The following is a 22857-nucleotide window of genomic DNA, read 5'->3' as shown; positions in this document are numbered from 1 at the left end:
CACACAAGGACATTAGTACACATCCACACCAACTCCTATTAGAGAACAATGAACAGCTGCCTCATGTTGGTGAGGCAAGTCAATCAGTTCAGTATTTATTAAACCAAGCATGTGCTTAAAGTCTTTGCGCTTTGATACAGTATTATTTAAAGAGCTGTTCTGTTTAGGGTTATGCCATTAATTTTGTATAGATCAGCAGTTTCTATATAAAATTGAATGAAGCTCATAAATCAAGTTGTCTTGGAAAGTGACTGTGGTTACGTTTACACAACACCAATGTAGTAAAAAACGGAAAAAGTTTTTCTTTTGTGTTTTTGAAAAATTTAATGTACACAAGACCACACTGTCAAAAATTTCAGCAAACGATGAGGAACGTATTCACATACGGACGATGAGGAAGGTTTTTAAGTGACCCAGGACTATAAAGCAGCAACATTTTGTTAACTTCTTGTTGGAGAATTGTTATTTAACTCACACTTTTAAAAACATTTGTTAAACTTAGAAAAGTAAGTTACCTGTTTGCCGTAAAATTTTGAGTTAAAGTGAAAATATAATTTTTACACATTTTGTTTGTTAACTAATATGTTTAAGTTGAATTAACTCAAAATTTTAAGGCAAACAGACAAAATTTTTACAGTGCGATATCATGAGTTGCACAACAAAGTCCTGTAGAATGCCATTGTTGTTTTGGTTATAGACCAGTTCAAATGATGTAAACAACACTGGTCCAGAAACACTTCCTGTTACAGTTTGTGACAGTTATTTTTTATTTCACATATATTATTATCTTTAAGATGTTTGTTTAACTTCAGTTAATTCAGGTTTATATGTTCTGTTGGTTTATTTTATCCCATCGTTTATCTAGTGTTAAAAAACGGAAACAGGAAGTGCTTCTGGACCAGTGTTGTTTACATCTTTTGAAATGGTCTATACCCGCGCATGCCTATAGACTGAATTATCAGATGCACATGATATCACCGTAATCACAGATTCTCGTTTTTGTAGTTTACACAGAGACAACAAGGCACCATTTTTTTTTTTCAAAACTAGCACTTTGAAACCCATCTTTATAAGTTTGTGCTGGTTGTAACCGAACAGCCAAATCACATAAAAACGTTCCCTGTTTTGGTTAAAAACATTGTTGTGAAAACATCCTATTGAAAGTTGGTTGTTTAATAGTTTAATAGTTGGTTGTTTAATGGACATGTCATGACCAATTTCCACAATTTAGGCCATTGTTAAATAACTCTACAAAATAAAATCATAATCTCCTGGCGATTCATAACTGTTCTACAAGGTGGCCAATTTCTATGAATTTGTACATTGTTCTCTTGTTGGCTGCTTCACTTTATTATTCATTCATACTGACCCATTTAAATTATTGAACTAAATCGAAATTTTAGCAAAATGTAAGATTTAAAATATTGGAACTAAAGTGTAATTTATAGTCATGTGTAGGTTCTAGGTAGCTCTGCCTTACCCCTCGTTCAGACAGCCAGCGACGTTATCGCTGTGTGTCGCTTGTCTCTTTCAATGAGGCGTATCTAAATCTTCTTGTCATAAACAAATGAGTACCATCCACGCCAGTAACTGACGAGAGAAGGGTGACGTGAACTCCACTGCTTTGTTCTCATTGGTAGTCGCTCCCGAAAGTCGCTCGACATTTGCATAAAGTTAAACTTTTCTTAACTTTCTCGCGTCGCTGGACATGCCCATACGGTCGCCAACGGTCACTGTCGCTCGTGTCGCCGGAAGTCGCCAGGTTTCCATTGAAATGAATGAGATTGCGTCGCTCTGCTACTGCTTGTCGTTGGCTGTCAGAACGAGGGGTTAAGCTATGCGTAGCTCAACAAAAATTTAACAACATGTCCATTCTAAGTGGACTGCAAGCGTTGTGATTGGTTTGCTAGAAACGGTCCCGTCAGGTAAAAAAATATCGACGTCGCATTTCTTCCTAGGCATTTCCACTTGAACTGCAACAAAAGTCGCTGTCTACCTCCATCACTGCTAGTCTTCTCAAATCATATACTACAAGCTGCTTCTTCTACTTCATTTATGGGTTTACTGGCAAGCTGCTTCTTTAGCCGCACTGCTATTGCGGCTTACACGCCTGGATACTGGATACGGTCTGCATGTGCAATTGCACGTCGATGTGGACAATGCCGCAGAAGTATATATAAAACCAGCGTTGTGGCTACGCTGTAGGTCCTACACAGAATATAATGAGCCCTTAAGCCAGTAGAAGCTAGACAAAGAACCACAAAACTCCCAAACCGAACCTGCAAAACTGCAATATAACTGACAATAACGTTTGTATGTCAAGTCTCAAATTTGCTTCTTTGAGGAGAAACAATACAGAACATTTTCCCATTTGCCTCATAATACATGTGACAGCTTCCTACATGTCAGCCACATCAGATGCTACAGGCTGTGTTTACCAGGAGTTTAAGTTGACATTCTCTGTCGCTACTTTTATTTTTACTTCTTATGGTTTTTTATGAGCTGCTATACATTTTTCAGCAAGCCTTTTGTGGCATTCAGCAGATTTAAGGGTCAGTAAAGTTGAAGTCATCTTATTGGGATTGGTATGGTCTCAGTCACAATTCTGCAAGACAGCACCCAATAATCAAGTTTGTTAATTCAGTGAAGTAGAGAACAGTCGTCTTTAATCATAAGATGATGTGATCAAAGAAAGGTGGTCTATTGTCGCTTTGTGTGGTCATTAATGAGAAAAACTACACATTTCTCCATACAAGCTGCTGAGGAAGTATTTAGGGCAATGATATCATTCCCTACTGATTAAGTTGGAGAAAGGATGAAATAGACCGTGAAGCCTAATCTCTCCCTTTCCTAATCTTTGCTCGTATTTTGAAACAGCCAGAGGAAAAAGCTGAGTGGCCTTCAAACACTTTGTTAACATCATTTGCATGTTACTGATTATTTTAACATAAATTGAATGTGCCAACTTGCTTTTTGATGATGATGAAGAGAATAGGATTGTTTGTTTGACGGAGGATTAAAGAATTATATTTTTCACAGGTGCATATTTGAAAAATATTCATCCTGACTGGCCACCTAAGTCCTGACATAGGTCAAAGACAAATAGTGTCAGGATATAAGCTTAATAAAACTGGGCTTATGTCCCAATAATTATTCACATGTTCTTCTGCCAGCTAGTGGCCACATGATGCTGACTTAATTACAACCACCTGCTTGAGATGGTAATACTATAAGCATTGGACCCAGCAATTGTGGCTTGCCTCCAGCTGTTTGCTCTTTCGGGATAATCTTATGATTGGCAAGTTATTATGTTTTTCTTGGGTCTTGTGAAACCCTGGCATCTGAATTGGTGTAAATCAAATGAAAAAGATATTTCAGTGCTGGGCTGTTGAAGCTTCTATAGACCTTTTCTGCCAGCACCTCTTAAAACAGAAGATGTGCCTTAAGCGGTTTTAGTTTCCAATGTGAAGTCAAATGAAACTTTATTAACAAACAATAGGAACAGAACGTAATAGCTATATTGTTTATCTAATATCTGAAATCTGAGTTGTGATTAACAATGGGAAAATTAAAGGATTAGTCCATTTTCTTAAAAACAAATCCAGATAATTTACTCACCCCCATTTATCCAAAATGTTGATGTCTTTCTTTGTTCAGTCGAGAAGAGATTATGTTTTTAGGAAAACATTCCAGGATTTTTCTCATTTTAATGGACTTTATTGGACCCCAACACTTAACAGTTTTAATGCTGTTTAAAATTGCAGTTTCAAAGGACTCTAAACGATCCCAAACGAGGCATAAGGGTCTTATCTAGCGAAACAATTGTCATTTTTGGCAAGAAAAAAAATCCACTTTTAAACCCCAACTTCTCGTCTTCCTCTGCTCCTGTGACTCTCCAGTGCGACCTCGCGTAATTGCGTAGTGACGTAGAAAGGTCACATGTTACATATATGAAACGCATATTTGCGGACCATTTAAACATTAAACTGACACAAAGACATTTAGTATCATTCGACAAACAACAACGTCGGAACGGTCCTCTTTCTCCACACTTGTACACACCAGGGCGTAGTTTTGCATACGGCATCCGTGACCTCTTGACGTGATGACATATTATGTGAGGTTGCGCTGATGCGTCACAGGACCGGAGGAAGATGAGAAGTTGTGGTTTAAAGTGCATATTTTTTATTTTTCTTGCCAAAAATGACAATTGATTGGCTAGATAAGACCCTTATGCCTCATTTGAAATCGCATTTTTAAACTGCATTAAAAGTGTTAAGTGTTGGGGTCCATTAAAGTCCATTAAAATGAGAAAAATCCTGGAATGTTTTCCTCAAAAAACATAATTTCTTCTCGACTTAACAAAGAAAGACAACAAGATTTGGAATAACTAATCCTTTAAATAATTTTAGTGTGACGTATGCTTAACGCTTTTTACGCAAAATGTGCTCCATTAAAGTAGTTAGTTTGCTTATTTGTTAAGTGTTTACATTAATAATAATTTTGAATTAATAATAATATTAGTTTTTCATTAATTTTCATTCTGAGCCCATGAAACTCAGAACAGATGGTTCAGATCCACACGGCCACGCGCCCACAACCTTTTTCTGTTTGCTCGAGCCCATATTGGTACCTCAGGATAACCTTTCAGTCTCTTTTATGATCAAATACAGCCAGCATAAAACAGTGTTAGTGGTTTATAGACATTTCATCCCTCTTTTCAACCATCTTTTACTGTGCACATGGATATCTATTTTTTTCTCTTATCTTTGTCACATCACATCATTGATCAAAGCTCTTTATAACTTGAAGCTGATGCAACGATAAAGTCCCTTTGCAGTTCTGTCCCATAATCCATCACAGATCTGAATAAATTACCTATGAATGAACAGATTCTGTCTTTTTGTACTGCCTGGTAAGAAGTGCAACATTTAAAGGGAGTAGTTCACCAAAAATGTATATTTACTCACCCTCATGTTCTTCAGATCTTCATGTTTCAATGAAACATGTAAAAATTCATAAGAACAGAATGAAGCAACTTCATTGTGCGGTATTTCGAAGCTTGGCAGCACATGTCCACATTCACTTTCATTACATGGAGAAGGTTATTCACAGCAGAAAGTTATAGTGGTTTGAATGACGTAAGAGTGAGTACATGATGTCATATCTTTTTTGGGTGTACTTTTTAAGATTTTGTCTCTAAACAACATATTGTGGACCATATTGCAGATGTGATCATTTTGTAAACACTGCTGCTAGTTTGCTCAACATCATGGTAGCAAATTGTCAAACAAATAGTTTAACTTTGAAAATATTTTGTTTTTATTCAATAAGCAGATCCATAGAAGTTTTGTAGTCCAAAAAGACATTGAGATCTGAGTCAAAATGACTCACATTATCTATGTGTCCCTATTTACACTTGTTTTGGACAGCAGAGACTGGATTTTGAGAATTTTCTGGCTGATTTGAAAGCCAATTGAAGGCATGTGCACAAGCATAGCTTTCATGATCAGTTATACTGCATTTGTTTTAACCTCCCATGCTTCATTTAATCTAAAAATGAACTAAATGTCTGGAGCAGGAAAGCTCTTTGGTGAATACCAGCTTCATAGGAATTTGTGTTTGCATATTAAGCAAAGACACAAAAAGAAATAGTTGAATACGTAACATAGTGGAAGAAAACATCTATAAACCCAGCTCAAGTCTTTCAAGATTCAAGTCTTGATTTGTTTTATCCTCTGTTAAAGATGCTGATTTCCTCCATGTTTATTTTGCATCTAGAGATGCACGTTTTTTAGAAATTACAGAATAGTGTGTGTTTTGGTATGTGTGTGCCTGGGATCATTCTTCGAACATTTCTAGCACATTCATTTGTTGTCTCACTGCATATCCATCATCTTTTGCGTGGAAACCAATTGACTTGTGTTTCTTCTGAGACCTCTTCTTGGATGCCCTCCAGATGATCTCATGCTCCATAGTTTCTCTGACTCCTCATGTGCCATAAATCACTGTGATGTAATCTCACACACTGCCGTTCCCACAGCTGGTGAGTTAAAGCGCTTTTTGAGCCAGTGTTAACACAGTGACCAGTTAGTGACCCTTCGCTTTCAAATCTGATCAAGTTGACCGGTCAGATTCGCCAGATTCACACGAACCTGTACTGCTTTTACTTTTTGCCAGTTTCTTTTCATTTCGTTCTTAAATGCAAAGTTCTGGACTTAGGATGAAAAACTGCTGAGACCTGGCGATTTGTTGTTCACAATGCAATATTTTTTTATTATACCACAGGTCTGTTGAAAGCTGTATCCTCATTGGCTGAGAAATGCTGTGCTTTATTTTCTGTTTTATACATTTATTTTTTTAGTTCATTTTGGGATTGGGTTATAGTCTAAATGTACAGTTAAGTTTCTCTTTATCACAGACCTCTTTATGGTGATCAAAAATATGTAAAATATAGCAAGTTTTTTGCTATGTGTATCAAAACAAAACAAATTGAATGTACACCAGAGTGTTTATGTCTGGTACATGCATATATTACTGAAGATTATATATGATGTTAGTAGTTTATGTTGAGTGTGATCGCTCCTGACGTCTCTTCTCACATGGCCAGAGGGAGGAATGTTTCTAAAAGCATGGAGAGATTTTTACAAGACCTTACTGTGGAAAATGTCTGGCCGTTTTGCACCTACCCCTCACAGTTCTGTCTCCTCCTGAGATCCAGTAAAAAACAGGATATCTACCCTAGGTTTTCTTATTCTCGTCTTCCTTTGCGGTAATGGGTTTGCAGTAAATCGCAAAGCAGAAACATTTTATAAACACATTATGAGAGAAATACAAGCCTTATTGGTGTTGAAAGGAACTCAGAAAATAAAATTTAACACTTGTTTTATCATCTCAGAATCAAGGGCTTTGCTTAAGGCAGTATGGAATTGACACAAACTAAAGATAAGGGCATCACTTTTAACCAAAAAATCATACATACATAATACACAGTAGTCAGAAAATGACTCATGAAGTGATACAATAGTTAGTTAATTTAGTAAAATATTACACCAACATTGGATCTGGTAATGCCTCATGCCTGCATATTGCCATAAACTGCATGTAAGGTAGCATGTTTCAGGTTTGGGACACAGCCTTATAGATGTGAACAGGATTTTAAACCATTATTATTGAGTTGGTCCTACCGGTGAGTTTCTCTCTGATGAGGAAGTGATCCACTTCTAAAGCTTGATGTGTTTATATCCCAGCATGCCTTATGCTCCTTGTGCCTCACCGGTTTGTGCCCATGAACTCGGTGCTGTTCAGCATTACTATTCAAGCCTCCAGCGATGTCAAATCTCAGTCTAGATCAATTAAAACCTCTAGCTCCTCTTCCGAATCCCTGTCTGACAGATGCCGGCATAATAAATGCATGTATCAAAATCTCATATTCATACACGTGAAAACCACTGATTAGGCGTCTTGAGAGTGGAACGTGGGCGGAGAGGATTTCAGGCTGGTAATTTTGTCTGTGTCATTTGTAAAGGAGTGAATGTATACAAGGAGCACTTAACCTTCAAAAACAATGACCTAATTTGAGATCTGAACCTTATATGAGATTTCTCGCTTTCTGGAGTGAATTCACTGAACACTGTTGTGACACTTTAGCATGCCATTTTTTATAAGCTTATTAAAGGAATAATTTAGCGAAATATGAAAATTCTCTCATAATTTACTTACACCAATGACTTCCTTTCAGTTAAACACAAACAATTCTAAAATGGCCTCATCTTTTAAAATGTTGTTACAACATGTTGAGGATCCAAAAACACAAAAGAAACATTATTAAAATAATACAAATGACTCATGTGGGTAAATATATATATATTTTCTTAAGTGAAACAATACATTTGTAAGAGGAAAGATTTTGAGCTTATTTAGTGACTGATACTTGGCACATCCATACCAACTAGTGATGCGTAGATCATCTCATAACTCGAAAGTGCCAAGCAGCTCCTGCCGCCAGCCACAACAACAAAACAAGGAAATAAAAGTAAAAATTGAAGACGAGGTGCGGGAAATTAAGGTCTGGAATTTACGGAATTAAAAAGAAAAAAAAGATCAAGCTGCTAAATCTAATGTAGAGGTATTTATAGATCTTCAAAACAGATAAATACAAACACTGCTTTGTAAATGCTGATAATGTTTATCACTATCCTATCTTGTTATTAATATGACCATGCTTCTATTCATAAGCAAATGTTGCTCCCAGTAAGTTTACAGGGCGATGTAATCTAATGTCAAGTATTGCGGCATGTTGGTAGCGTTGAATCTCATTAGTTCTTGTATGTAACGTGATGAAACTTACATATGACAGCTAGTCACACTACACACAACAACCAGTGAGATTCAACAAAAAAAGAAAATAATATTGGTGAACTATTCCTTTAAAGGTCAAGTGTAAAGATTTTTATCGGCGTCTATTGGTGAGACTGTAAATTGCTCAGTCCACAGCTCCTCCCTCCCTTTTGAAACACATAGTGAAACTATGGTAAAAGACAAACACGTCATCATCTGAGACAAAGTAGTGACAAAACACGCTTTATAAAACAGTTTGTCCTTTTAGGGCTACTGTAGAAACATGGCAGCACAAAATGGCTACTTCCATGTAAGGGGACCAGAGGTGTGTGTAGATAACAATTCTAAGGTAATAAAAACAATACAGTTCGTTTTGTTGCGTCTTTATACACCACTGAAGCATTTATGTCAAGAAATCCTTGTAAAATTTACACAATGCACCTAATATAATATAGAACGTGCCTCCTGCATTAAAATGTAGTTAATTTAGCATTTACTTTTTTAATGATAATCAAATGATGGGGAAAAGCATCATAGCCCGGCAAATAATGTTTAAAGGCATGTGGTGTAGTGACGTTGATCACAGCGAAGAGATGCTATACAGGGCCAGGATCGTATTCTAAGCTGCTACATTCTCCATGACCTATATCAATCACAACTGGTCCGCAAGATTAAGAACTGTGCCATGCAAATTGCATTCAGCACCAATTTTGCGGGCGCATCTGTGCCTATATCTGGTTTGCATTCCTTTAGCGAATCGGCCACTTAACACCGACAGCAAGTGCAAACAAATGACACCATCAGCGAGAGCGATTCATTCCCAGTGAAATCTCTCCTCCGTCTGTAATGGTGATCTGCTTTGCTGTTTTTCTCATGGTGAAGGGGATTACACTCACAGCAGAGAATGCTTGGTGTTGTTGACACAGCATGCAGCTCGATTAGTCCTCTAAATCCCTCGCTGTTCCCGAGACCAAACAGCAAAATCTGCTCATTTTTCAGACCGATAGCTTTGGCGACATGAACCGGCTGATGGAAAGACCTGTGTTTGTGAAAGTGACTTAACACAAAGTACTTCATGGTTTTAATTACGAAAAACTTGGCGAGCCAGAAGCGTGTTTCCTGTCCGACAGATTTTTACGACAGGTTTTGTCCCTGCGACTAAATAAACAGACGTCTTACGAGGTACCAATGGGAGAGGTGTTAACATTGAATTAGACTTCTCGACTTCTCATCAAAGTCACTGCCTTTTTTTAACAAAATATTCACATTGGTGAAAAAAGTTTGCCACTGTAAAGCTCCACATGCACGACTGATATGTGGTGTTTGAGTTGTGTTTTAATGAGGTCCTGAAATTGAAAACAGATGTGGACTTTACACATACTTAAGACGCTAGTGTTACGCAGGGCTGAGAAAATGTGATTAAAAAACATTTGAAATCTAAGGTCATGTCATGTATGTTACTAATGTTAGAATCGATAAGCTTATATCATGATAAAAGGTCTCGCAGAGGTCATCTTTTAGTAAAGGATATTGGGTTGATTCTTTGTTGCTTGTGCTGTTGTCGAAAATAATCAGGATAATAAAAAGAATTTTATCTCCTGGAGGTATTTCTGTCTTTTCACTTCTGTGTTTTTCAAGGTTGCTTTTCTTTCAGTTGTTTGTGTGGCCTAAATCTCATTGCCGTTTCCTCCAACAGAAGATCGCTGTATTTCTTCAAGATCATTTTATAACCATTCGTCAAGTCTGTTTATTTAGTTGAGATGTTATTCAACAAAGACTTTTATTAAAACGAGGCACAGATACACACTTTAACAATGAGCTGAAACACGACTGTAGTGTAATGTTTAAATTACAAATGTTTTGATTGCCGAACATTTATAAACATTGAATTTGTAATCCTTCATCCAGCCATCATTGTGTTTACAGTTCTGTGATTTATGCTTTATGTTTTTCATTTTGGGAACCTTTTGATGCAACAAATACAGTAGGAATGGATAGAGCAATTCTGTTATTTTGTTACTTTGAAATTTGTTTTGAAATGTACTGCATGTTGATTTTAGACTTTATGATCTGTTAATAAGGAAAGATTTCCATATTTCCCCCATCATAATGTTTTATATTTAAATATATTTAGGAATTAAGCAAATAGTTTTATCCAACTTACAATAAAGTGAGGAAAACAGCATAGTAATTTGTTATAGACTTGTCATATTCAGGCTTTAGTGGATAATCCAGCCAAATATAAAAATTACCCCATGATTTACTTACCCTCAAACAATCCGAGATACATACAGTACTGTCTAAAAGTCTTAAGCCACCACCACCAGCTTTGTTGTTTTAGCAAAGTTTTAATATCCATCCATATTTATTTTTACACTCTTTTTATTAAGATACAAACAGAAAATACAGGAAATATGTACACAAAATTAAAAACAAAAACAATTTTCAGAACTAAATGTCTTCTTCAGGCATCAGTCAGTATTAAGTGTGACCTCTCTTGGCACGAAACACATCTTGAGCTTTTTTGAGGAGACTGAAGTCCTAAGACTTAGAAATTAGGATTTTATTTCATTTAGGTTTAAGCGATCCTGCAGCTGCCTGCTATAGTTTACCCTAAACTAAATACTTGACACTTCATCTCATACTTTTATACTTTTTTTAATACTACACATTTCCTGTATTTTCTGGTTGTATTCTAATAAAGAGACTGATATATAATTATATATGATCACTATACAATTGCAAAAACAACACATGTAATGGTAGCACGATGGCCTAAGACTTTTGCACAGAACTGTATGTCCATCATCTTACAGACAAATACATTTGGAGTTACTTTAGTAAACGTCCTTGCTCTTCTATAATGATCTTTTATAATGATAGAAAGTAGGGATGCTTAACGATTAATCGCGATTAATCGTTAGCAGAATAAAAGTTTGTGTTTACATCATATATCTGTGTGAACTGTGTATAATAACTTTGTATAAATAAATGTACACACATGCATGTATATGTTTTAGAAATGTTTACATGTGTATATACATTTGTTTATTTGTGTATAATTTATATTATATTTAAATATAAATACTTAATATATAAAAATTGTTTTCTTAAAATTATACATGAATGTGTTCATATTTATATATATACATATTTATTATACACAGTTTACACACATAAGTGATGTAAACAAAAACTTTTATTCTGCTAACGATTAATCGCGATTAATTGTTTAGCATCCCTAATAGAAAGCGTAGATCAGGGAACAACTGCTTACTTTAAACAGCAAAAAAGTGAATTAATACTTCACAGTTGTAATCCACATGGCTCTACTGGATAATAAAGGTCTTCTCTGGGTAATCGATGCAATTTTGTAAGAAAAATATCAATATTTCATCAATATCAACTTTATAAACTGTAATAACTTACTTATGGTAACAACGCCATCTTGGACTCACGTGATTCACAAGAGAGTTTTAGCTTGGTGAGCATTGGTTTCCATACTGCCCTACAAAGCCAAAAGGCAGTAACTTTGTTTTTGGTTAAAAGTAAGTTATTCATTTTTTTGGACATTCAAGACCTTTATCAGGTGACAAAGTATCTTGAGTCAGTTTTTTTTTTCTTTCGAGAAAATAACTATCAAGAAGAAAATAGCTAAAAGTTTAAACTAAAAAGTATTTTTTATAATTTCTACACTCCAGCGAGTAAAGTATTTTTGCCTTTGTAGGGCAGCATAGGTTTGTTGCGCAGTGACTCTCATGAATTGCGTGAGTCCAAGATTGCGTCATTACCTATATTATTATAGTTTATAAAGTTCCAAATATGGATATTTTTCTTACAATATTGCATCAATTACCCACAAAAGACCGTTCTGAACCCCTTGGAACCATGTGGATTACTTCTGTAAAGGATGGATGCACTTTTTGGGCTTCAAAGTCAGCAGTTGTTCCCTGATCCCTGTTTTCTCCTATTATAAGCTTTGCAAAGCAAGGACGAAAATAACTCCAAATATGTTGAAAGATGAAGGACATATGTATCTCAGATTGCTTCAGGTTGAGTAAATCATATTGGTATTTGGCTGGGGCATTGCTTTAACTGTTTAGCATATAGTATAACCCTTTCTGAGGAAATACAGAGGTTTGTGAATATTTTCCCACAAACCCTATTCCTTTAAACCCATTTGGCCCAGTCCAAATTAGGGATGTTAACAAATAATCGATCTTCGATTAATTGTCGATAAGAATTAAATCGATAAAATTTAACGATTGTCGAAAAAGCAAGCAAGTGTGTGCGGCGCCTGGGCAAAGCACATACACGGCTGGTGAAAAAATTAAAGAAGCACAAAGAAGTTAAACTAGCCATGATCACTACGATGCTCGATGCCAAACACACACCTGCTTTTTAACCTCATTCGAGACGAGACTGGCTGCTAACGCAACAAAATGGCATCCGCAGTGGATCAAAGAGGGTCCGATGCCGAAAATGCAAACAAGGATACTGAAAGCAAAGACTCTCTTCAGGCAAGCCTACAAGATTAGCATAGAAACGCTGCTAACGGTGCTATGGGGAAGGAGACCAGAAGCCGTTTTTAATAAACAGATTAAAATGTAAAACTTAAATTCTGGCAAGAAACTAAAATGTTAACTGTTACTGACTGTCGTTACACTCTGAACGCCCACAACATATATCATTGATCATCATCATTATTGACTGTCTGAGGCGCTACACGCTAAACACTGTTGCAGGTTTTCTAATGGAAGGTTGAAATCTTCATAATATAAGCATCTTTGCTGAAAGTACGCCGCAGGTCTAAAGCTGAGGTGACGACGGGAAAAGTGCCCTTTCGTGTGCTTCTTGGATATAATTACAACAAACGGTGTATCAACGACTCGGAAAGCTAAGTGAACAACTAGAAAAATAACACTTGATGATAATTAAACTTTTATCTTGTCATGGACGCACTGACTTTCATCCGACTGTGCGGAGTGCCTGTTATGAGGCGGAGTTTACTGTGTCTAATTATTCATTATATTTCATTACGAGATTAAATTGATGATTTTTATCAAAACACCAACTACATTGACTCATTTTACAATCCCACTAGCATGTTATTTAGACAAAATAAAATCTTTTAATTCACGGGAGGAAGCTCGCATTTTTACGCACACTTTTATGTCATTGGCTATATGCCACTGCTGTAAAGTCTTATTGCACTATTACTGTTAACGATTATTCGATTGATTGATCGTTAATTTAAATGATCATCGAATATGGGAAATTGCATAATTTGACATCCCTAGTCCAAATGCTCCTTCGTACCCTTAAAATCGCTCCTTTTTAAAGGCTTGTTTTGATGCCCCGAAGCTCATCTCCCCCAGAGATTGACTGCTTGGCCTTGAGGCCTGGACAGGGAGAGGAGCAGAAAGGTTTTGTTGAAAGACAAGAACAGAATGCTTGAAGAAAACATCTACTGGCCTGGTCATTATCACAGCATTATGTGTTTGCTAGAAGCTGCACCGTAGTACCACAGGTCTCTCTCAACACGTTCACAGACTCCTTTCCTCACGGGATTGTGCTTAAAGCCCCTGTTAAACACCTGCTGCCAAGTCACAGGAAACCTGGATAGTGCCAAGACCTGTCAAGCAGATCCTGACAGTGAAAGGTCTGTGTTTCAATCAAACGCATAGATCAGGTTTAAATCTGTGTTGAGCTGAAACAGTTTTTGAGCCGACTGCAATTTAACTCTTTCACCGCCAGCATTTTTAAAAAAAGTTGCCAGCCAGCGCCAGCGTTTTTCATGATTTTCACCAAAGTTTAATGCCTTCCAGAAAATGTTCTTCTTTAAATATATAAACATACAATATACCAAATAAAAGAACAGACCCTCTGCTTTCAAACAAAAAAAACCGTTTCATCCTACCTTTAGTGGTTCTTTTGCAATCAGCTTTTGAATATGGGTAGGTTTTTGCAAAAACACCATATTTTGAGCAAAAAGCAGAGATAATTCCATTTTTATGACGGACTTTTCATAGAGATCATATTCAGAGCGATCTTTAAAACAGACACGGACATGCAGCAGCTTGCCATAGGGCAATACTTCCGGTTTTAAAAAGTTGCGGAAGGGCGCCACCTGGTGGATAATAGCGGTATTGCGGAAAGACGGAAAATCTCGTCATTGGCGGGGAAGCGTTTTCTCTTAATTGACGAGATATCTCGTCAATGGCGGGGAAAGAGTTAAAAATGTATACATTGCACCTTAACTTGCAGTTAAATGAAAGGATAAACGATGACTAGACAGTTGGCAGTCCTGGCCATCACATTCCTTCAGAGAGACAGACAGATGTCCTGTAGGATGTGTCACTCATCATGTCTGTGAATAGTGTAGCACAATCATAAAAACAAGAGGGAAGAGGCTGTGAATCTGGCCGGAAGTGTATAATGACAAATAACAACAAGCATACCCTTCATTGCCCACCCACCAATGGCCAAGACTTTTAATTAGCAGTGAACTTTACATTGGAACAATGTACGTAGATTAAATAGGGACCTTTAGCTCAGAGGCAGATAAGCATAATGCGGTTGCCCTTTGAGAGGTTTTGTTCGAACCCCTTGTGATCTTTGAAGATGAAAAACAATGTTTGCTGATGTCGAGAACACAATTAAAGATCTCACGATCCCCTCGGACTCTAAAAGCAAATCAATGTAGCAGCCGATGCGCAATATGCGTACACTGAGGTCGATCTTAAATGCCATTGATTTGGGAGTGAAAGCGTTTTTTAAAGGCTGCTTCTGGAGTGGATGCAAATGAGGCGTATTGTGTTTGAGGTTCCTCCGGTTGACCCACGGAAACCTGTTTCTCTTTATTGTCAGATCCTGCTTCTCATTTATATGCTCAAGAGCCTCTGTGGATTTTTCTCTTCCTGTGCTCACAATTCAACATTTACAGTAAAACGGAAATATAAAGATTTTTATGTGGATGTAAAGTTTTCATTGGATATAATTCCAAAAGCATTTTTCCCTGTTATTGTCACTCTAGACATTTGTTAAAAAGAGGGGAATTAAGCTTTGGAACCAACCAAACAAACTAAGATAAATCACAAGACTACTACCAGCAGGGACCTTTAAAATTTTGAAAGCAGACTTGTGGCATCTATAAAAAATAAATGCTATCATTAAACTCTGCTCGCTGTAGGTCTCGATGTAAGGTTTAAATGTTATTTGTAAAATCGTTTTCTCTAAGCAGAATATAAATGAAGTTTTTACTTCCAGAACTAGAGTGTTGCAAGCCTCACTTTCTTCTTCACTGTGTTGCTATGGAAACCGAATGGTAACACCTATGCTCTCTGTGACAATGGACTACTTGCACGTAGCCTCTAGACCAGGGATTCCCAAAGTGTGGTACACGCAGGGGTACGCGAGCTGCCACCAGGGGGTGCGCGAGAGGAAAAATTTAATGGCGGTCTGTTTCTTTAAGTGGGATTTTTCCATACAATAAATAAATAAAAAAATGAACAGTAAACATTTCCATTGTAATCGCTTTTATTTTAAATAAAAAACTATCATTTATTAGTTTTTGATAGAAACGTAGAAGACAGCTGCTGTCTTTTTCTACGCACTGCTCTTCTGTTATGCACTGCAGCCGCTATATGCGTGCCAACTCGTTTCATTCATTTCATATATATTATAAATATGCTTAACTGACTGAAATCAGGGAAACTGTCATGTATGATATAGTTGTTAGTCACGAAGGAGGAGAGGGACCAAGAGAGAGAGACTTTTTTCTGGCAAAAATAGAAATAATGAAATGTGACGAGACATGGGCACAGGATACGCGAGCAATGTGTTTTCATGCATGGTAAAGAGACCGCCAATGAATTATATAATAAAATACATAAATACTTACTGTAGAGAACTTATTAAAAGCTTTCATTTAATTTTGTTTGAAACTTGAGCTTTTATAATGAATCTGCAAACTATTATACACCTTTTGTGCGAACAGTAAAGGCTTTCGTTAATGTGTTTGATGGGTCTGCACGTGATGCACTGGTAAACATGAGGAAACCTCTCATATGTCATCTATTAGCTGACGGCATTAAGTTGACGGGGGCGCGCATCATCTACGCTGAGCGTAGTTTCAGATGGTGCAATAGGCGTAATATTTTTCACAATGTTGGACTTAGCTAAGCCCGACGTAGGACTATTACACCCAACTTCTTAACGTCCGGCTAGTGCAACCGGCCCTTGGTTATTTGCGCATGATTAAACATGAGTATTTATGGTGAGAAAACAAAGCTTTTTTGGATTTTTTTTTAAATGGGGATTGGGGGTGCGCCAACCAGGTTGGGACATAGAAGGGGGTGCGCAGGAAAAAAAGTTTGGGAACCCCTGCTCTAGACGTACTTCTTTTTCGAAATATTATGCTTCACTAGCTAGGGCCACATCCACACAAAGCCAGACCTTTCCCTATCCAATCTGTTTTCCTCCATCTAAAAAAAGTTCGTAAGTAAGTACGAACCACTAAAACTGACTCAAATCATATAGTATATTAAATCAATAAAACGTAACAATTTTCAAATAAGCAAGATCATGCACGTGTGTGCAGCGCCTGCGCAAAACACATACAGCCGGAGAAAAAAAAAATGAAGTGAGCGCGCAGAAGTTAAAGGGATAGTCTACCCTTTTGCCATATTAAACTATGTTATTACCTCAACCTAGACGAATTAATACACAACTATCTTTTTTCAATGCGTGCACTGTACAGCGTGTTGTGAATGTGTTAGCATTTAGCCTAGCCCCATTCATTCCTATGGTACCAAAAAAAAATTTTTATTTTGTGGCACCAGACTCCTCATGTAACAGTCTTTAAATAGGGAAAACACAGAAGTGTTTGGTGGCTTCCCTGTTTGGTACCATAGGAATGAATGTGGCTAGGCTAAATGCTAACATATTCACGACGCGCTGTACAGTGCACGCATTGAAAAAAGATAGGTATGTATTAATTCGTCTAAGTTGAGGTAATAACATAGTTTAATATGGCAAAAGGGTAGACTATTCCTTTAAACTAGCCATGATCACAACGATGCTCGATGCCAAACACACACCTGGGCTTTTTAACATCATGCAACGTTGTGGTTGAATTGGGCGCGCGAGTGTTTGGGCAGAAGTTTAATACCAGGGCTCCACTTTTGGCTCCATGGACGTTTCCTTCTGTGCATGCCTTGGCTCCAAACTACGTAACAGGGCGGAGACCATGGTCGGACATTTTTGGCTTCAATTCAATTACAATAGAGGGAGGCGACGTTGCGTCATCCATCTTTTTTTGCAGTCTATGGGTCCGATACAGAAAATACAAATATGGTTAGGATACTAAAAGCAAAGACCCTTTTCAGGGAAGCCTGCAAGATTAGCATAGCAACGCTGCTAACGCTGCTAATTCACAGGGAAGGAGACCAGAAGCCGTTTTTAATGAACAGATTAAAATTAAATCTTAAATTCTGTCAAGAAACTTTAAAATGTAAACTGTAAACAGTCGTTACACTCTGAACGCCAGCAACATATATCACTGACTGGCTGAGGCGCTACACACTAGCCCAGTTGACTGTTGGGTGTTTTCTAATGGAAGTTTGTCATCTCCATAATATAAGCATCTTGCTGAAAGTACGCAGCAGGTCTAAGCTGAGGTGACGACGGGAAAAGTGCCTTTCTTGCATATAATTAAATCAAGCGGTGTATCAACTACTCGGAGAGGGAGGTGAACAACTAGATAAATAACACTTGATGATAATGAAACTTTTATTTTGACGACGTCATGGACGCATGCACTTTCACACGAATGTTGCAGAGTGCCCATGTGAGGTGGAGTTATACACAGTTTCTAGTCATTATATTTCACAAGATAAGTTTAAATTGATGATTTTATCAAAACACCAACCACATTGACTCATTTTATAATCCCACTAGCATGTTATTTAGGCAAAATAAAATATTTTTAATTGCGTGAGGAAGGTGGCGTTTTTACGCACACTTTTATTTCATTGACTATGCCACTGCAGTAAAGGCTTATTGCACTATTACAGTTAACGATTATTCGATTAATTGATCGTGAATTTAAACGATCATCGAATATGAGAAATTGCATAAATTAACAACCCTAATCCATTGTTTAAAAGATAATTTTTGCCTCTCTATTGCCTTCTCTGTTTGAGATTGCCGGTCACTTTGCATACCTTAATGTGAGATTGAGGTTTCAAGAGATCTGACAGCTCAAATTATCATATTATAGCTAATGTTGCTAATCAACGTAAGGAAAGGCGATGGTTTTGTTATATGTACTTGCTCAACAGCTGATATTTGTTTATTTTTAACAAAAAAATTAATAAAAACGTATGGATTGCAGCGTTAAGGAAAGACTTTCCAGAGCATTCTGTTGCCATTTGAACAATGTTGCAGAGATTGCGTTTGTGGCTACAGTACATTACAAATTAATTGGCCACTATCTTGTGGTAACCGGGAGAAACTTGTGGCCAAACGCTATGAACAGGCAAAGTTAAAGCTTGTTAGCTGTACACAGTTGGTGATCGGCTCTTCTCACTGCAGGTAATTAGACAGGAATGCTGGAGGTGATAAATTATTCATGATCTCTGACACTAACCAAGATAAGCAGCACAGAACATAACAGGTTGCCGTGTAACAAAAAAGAGCAATTAACTTAACTCAGCTGATAACTAACGGCTGCAGTTAATACTGTACTTGCTTTAGTCTCTGGTTTACTTTGATTAAACCTAGTGGGACGCTCATTCTGTCCTATTTCATTATTTGTACCCGAGCGACAAAGTGAAAAATTCACGCTCATGCTGTTTCAGAACTGTGCACCACGGGGAGTGTCATTAATAATGAATCTTAAATCTCATCAAACTCCAACAGTTGTATTTACTACCCGCCCTGTGCCAAGCTTTCCTCCGAGTCGGCAGTGTGGAGTAGTGCTGCTTTTTTCTGTCTAACATGCTTCATACTGCTCGTATGCATATGAATGTGCTCAGGTGTTGGTTTGGTGACTTTAAATATGTGCCGTGACCTCTGCTTGTGTTTCTTTTCACAGCTAATAGGAACAAGAGGAGAGAGAGAGAGCTGAGAAACAGCATACTTTGACCTCAATCCTGAACTGCATACAAGAACTCATGGTAGGTGTTTCTGCTTATTTACATATACAGAGCCACTGTAGAGGATTGTTCAGACAAAAATTAAATTATGCCATTATTTGCTCAACCCCATGTTGTTGAAAATATGTAGCTGTTTTTTCTTTTGTGCAACAAGAATCTGTGAGCTGTTTAAAAAAAACAGCTTTATCAAGCAGCAAGGCTATCAAGCTTTGTGTAGTTTTTGTGTTGATAGCTTCAATAGCTTTATCTCTGGACTTTTTCCTCATTTGGTGTTGTGCTAGCAGGGCAATGATTGTGAGTTCGATTCCCAGAAAACACATGCTGATAAAACATTTATATCTTGAATGCAATGTAAGTCCCTTTGGATAAAAGCATCTGCCAAAACCATAAATGTAAATGTTATGGGTTTGGAGGGATATTTGGAGAGATTTTTAAGGGAACTATTTTTGTAACCTTGCCTCCAAATGTATTAAATCTCAAAGCTATAATGGGCACAATCAATATCCCGTGCATTGTACCTGTTAAATAGGATTTGGCGAGGTCAGGGGACAGGGATTAAACTATACATATTAATTGGTTTATGGATTTATCAGTACCACATTAATTCAGTCCCTGAATTTTATTTTTGCTTCTCTACAGTTTCATAGCTTCTTGCACAATATTTATACATTTTTAATTAAAAAAGAAATGCAACAAAATTAACTGAATGGCAATGCACTTGAATCGAGTTGTTGACAGCCTTGTTTGACTGGCTTAGGGCTGTCGGTGCACAAAGCCATTGTGACACTGTCAACAGCGGGAGGTGTTTGTCTTATATCGAGGCAGCATCTATTATTTCTCTCTGTCATGGCTGTGAGCCGCCGGTCTTTGTGAAACTGATTTGCATTAAAAGTCAGTGCATTAAAATTCAACACACACATCAGCAGTAGTCATATGTGCACTTGAAGTTAAAGGTCTTGCTGACAGAAAGGCATTGTCCTTAAATTCGACCCTCAAATGCCACACAAGCTAAATCTTATATTGGTTTGCCTTTTATTAATGCCCTATGCCTTTTACGTTTTAGCTTATTTGGTGTGAAAGCATCTACAAGGAACAAAAATGGGACTGGTTGGCATTTGTGGTTGCATTATAAGAGATGGAAATTGTCCATAATAAACATCTATACAGCATGCACACATTTATAACAAAGCGTGCTGGAAACGGCATTTGGTGCATTTATTTTGTAATTATGCAATACATTTTTCATTAGTAATTTTGAATATTTGACTGTACCTTTGGGTTATAGAGCTACAAAATGATTATGTTAAAATTAAAGGGGACTATGTGCACCACTAGTGTCACCAATAATTGCAAAATTATTACTGCTGTCAAACAGGTTTCAAAAATTGGTTTAATTGATCAGCCAACAGGTCCCACCTCAATCTCTCATGATTGGTTGAGGTAATATTCAGGGGTGCAAACTTGTCACCTTTCTGCAAAATTCACTGTTTTGTGATTCGTCTAGATCCGGTGAGTTTTTGAAAATAAGAGGTGGGGGGTCTTGAAGTGTGACAGGGTCCCAGTGAATGAAATAATGAAAATCATGTCCATCTATTGTGGTAACGATGTGAAATCAGTTTGGCTGGTTATGTTTTACAATTTATAGTCACCTTATTTTCTACTGAAGTTTAAACTGAAGTCTGTGAAAATTGAGCACGCATATTCAACTAGTAGTATTTTCTTAATCTGATGCAAAAATATCTTGTGCACATGTGTGGAAGAATTGTGCTTAAGTTCATGTCTTATATTTACCCTGTTATTTACGTATAACATGATTCAAGTTACAGAAACATGCAAAAGCAAGGCAATGGCAACACTCATTATTACGGTAATAGGGTCACTCACTGTACATTTTACAGCGTTCATGTCTTTCATAATATACATAAAGAAATAAAACAGCATTGTGCCTTTCGAAAAGTGTGTTTTCTTTGACAATATCTCAAAAATTCTTAAGAACAACTTTCTCTAACCCAACTTTGACTTTGTTCGTTTATCCAGAGTGTGAACTTGACGAGAGATGCTGTGCGCTGCGTTGCCAAGTCAAGACTTTAGATTTGGTCTACTTTTAAACTGTTTCAGTGAGTTGATATTTTTCTGCGGGTTAAAGATAAAAGGATTTTGTTCATTAGTTATTGCTATTTGGGCTGTGAATTAGGGATGGGCATTCGATGAAATTTTTTTAGTCGATCGTCGGGAGAATTAACGATCGACTACCAATTAATCATTAATATTTTTATCATAAAAAATTATTATTTAACTTTTATAATTCAAAAATGTTGAATACAAAAATACAGCGCGTTTTCCTCCATGAGACCTTTATTACAAGATCAACTTGTGGCAAACAGTTAAATTACATTTAGTTAGACAAACGGAAGATATATGCGCTTGAATATGCGGTGCTCTAAAGCAGCGGAACCTGCAGCTGCGAGCCGCATTGACTTAATTTGTTCCAAAAATTTGTAATTTGTTTTTTTTAAATCAAAACGGAAGGTCACAGATAACGGAGTATGGTGTCAAATATTGCACCCTGGTGGTAAAATGTTGAATTTCTGCCATACAGTGAAATTCATTTAACTGCTTCAAGACACATGCTATGCTAGGCAACGCAACCTGCATTAGATAAAAAAGTTTTCGATTAATCAATAACAAATTAACGTCATCGACTAAATTCTTAACGATCAATTATCGATCGTCGATTAATCATGCCCATCCCTACTGTGAATAGTCATTGGGATGATCTTGGGATGGTTTTGATATGTGAATCTGGCAACCCTGCGCTTACACAGACGTTTTCGGATTAAATGTTTACATGTAAACAAACATTTTAATCAGATAGCAATGTTTAGGGTGCATGTTAACTGTACTGTCAAAACCTGCAATCGGATTAAATTCAGTCGGATTCCCAATACATTGTGCATGCAAACATATTGTTAGATATAGTCGAATTGTGCAGCATCTGCGCATTTTTGGCTTTTATGTCTGAATAACTGTCACTAAGCAACAAGTAAAGGCACGCTGGTTTGTTTACTGAATATGAAATGCAAATTTTTGAAACACTTTACAAATAAGGTTGTATTTGTTCACATTAGCAATATTTGTAATAAACATTATAAATGCATGAACAAAAATGAACAATATAGTTTTTTTTTAGCATTTATTAATTCTTGTTTATATCAGTAGAGTTATTCATGTTAGTTATTGGTGCATTAATTTAATTGCAATAATTTTAAATGCAATAATTTTACTAAATTAATAAGATTTACAATTAATAAATAATTAATAAAACTGTTTAAATGAAAATACAAATAATAATTTATAT

At 36.8% G+C, this 22857-nt stretch overlaps 1 protein-coding gene across 1 annotated transcript in view; it reads left to right on the top strand.

Annotated features, from left to right (window-relative positions):
* The window catches only part of tspan18b (tetraspanin 18b), a 51599-nt gene that overhangs the window by 5476 nt on the left and 23266 nt on the right, over window positions 1-22857 (top strand). Inside the window, exon 2 of the mRNA XM_065283073.2 lies at window positions 19439-19520. Within this exon, the coding sequence (XP_065139145.1) occupies window positions 19518-19520 (3 nt within the window). The 5' untranslated portion in view covers window positions 19439-19517. The remainder of the gene's footprint in view (window positions 1-19438; window positions 19521-22857) is intronic.

Source organism: Paramisgurnus dabryanus, chromosome 9, assembly GCF_030506205.2.
Source record: "Paramisgurnus dabryanus chromosome 9, PD_genome_1.1, whole genome shotgun sequence".
NCBI classification, from domain to species: domain Eukaryota; kingdom Metazoa; phylum Chordata; class Actinopteri; order Cypriniformes; family Cobitidae; genus Paramisgurnus; species Paramisgurnus dabryanus.
This window is presented reverse-complemented; position numbering and strand designations above follow the sequence as displayed.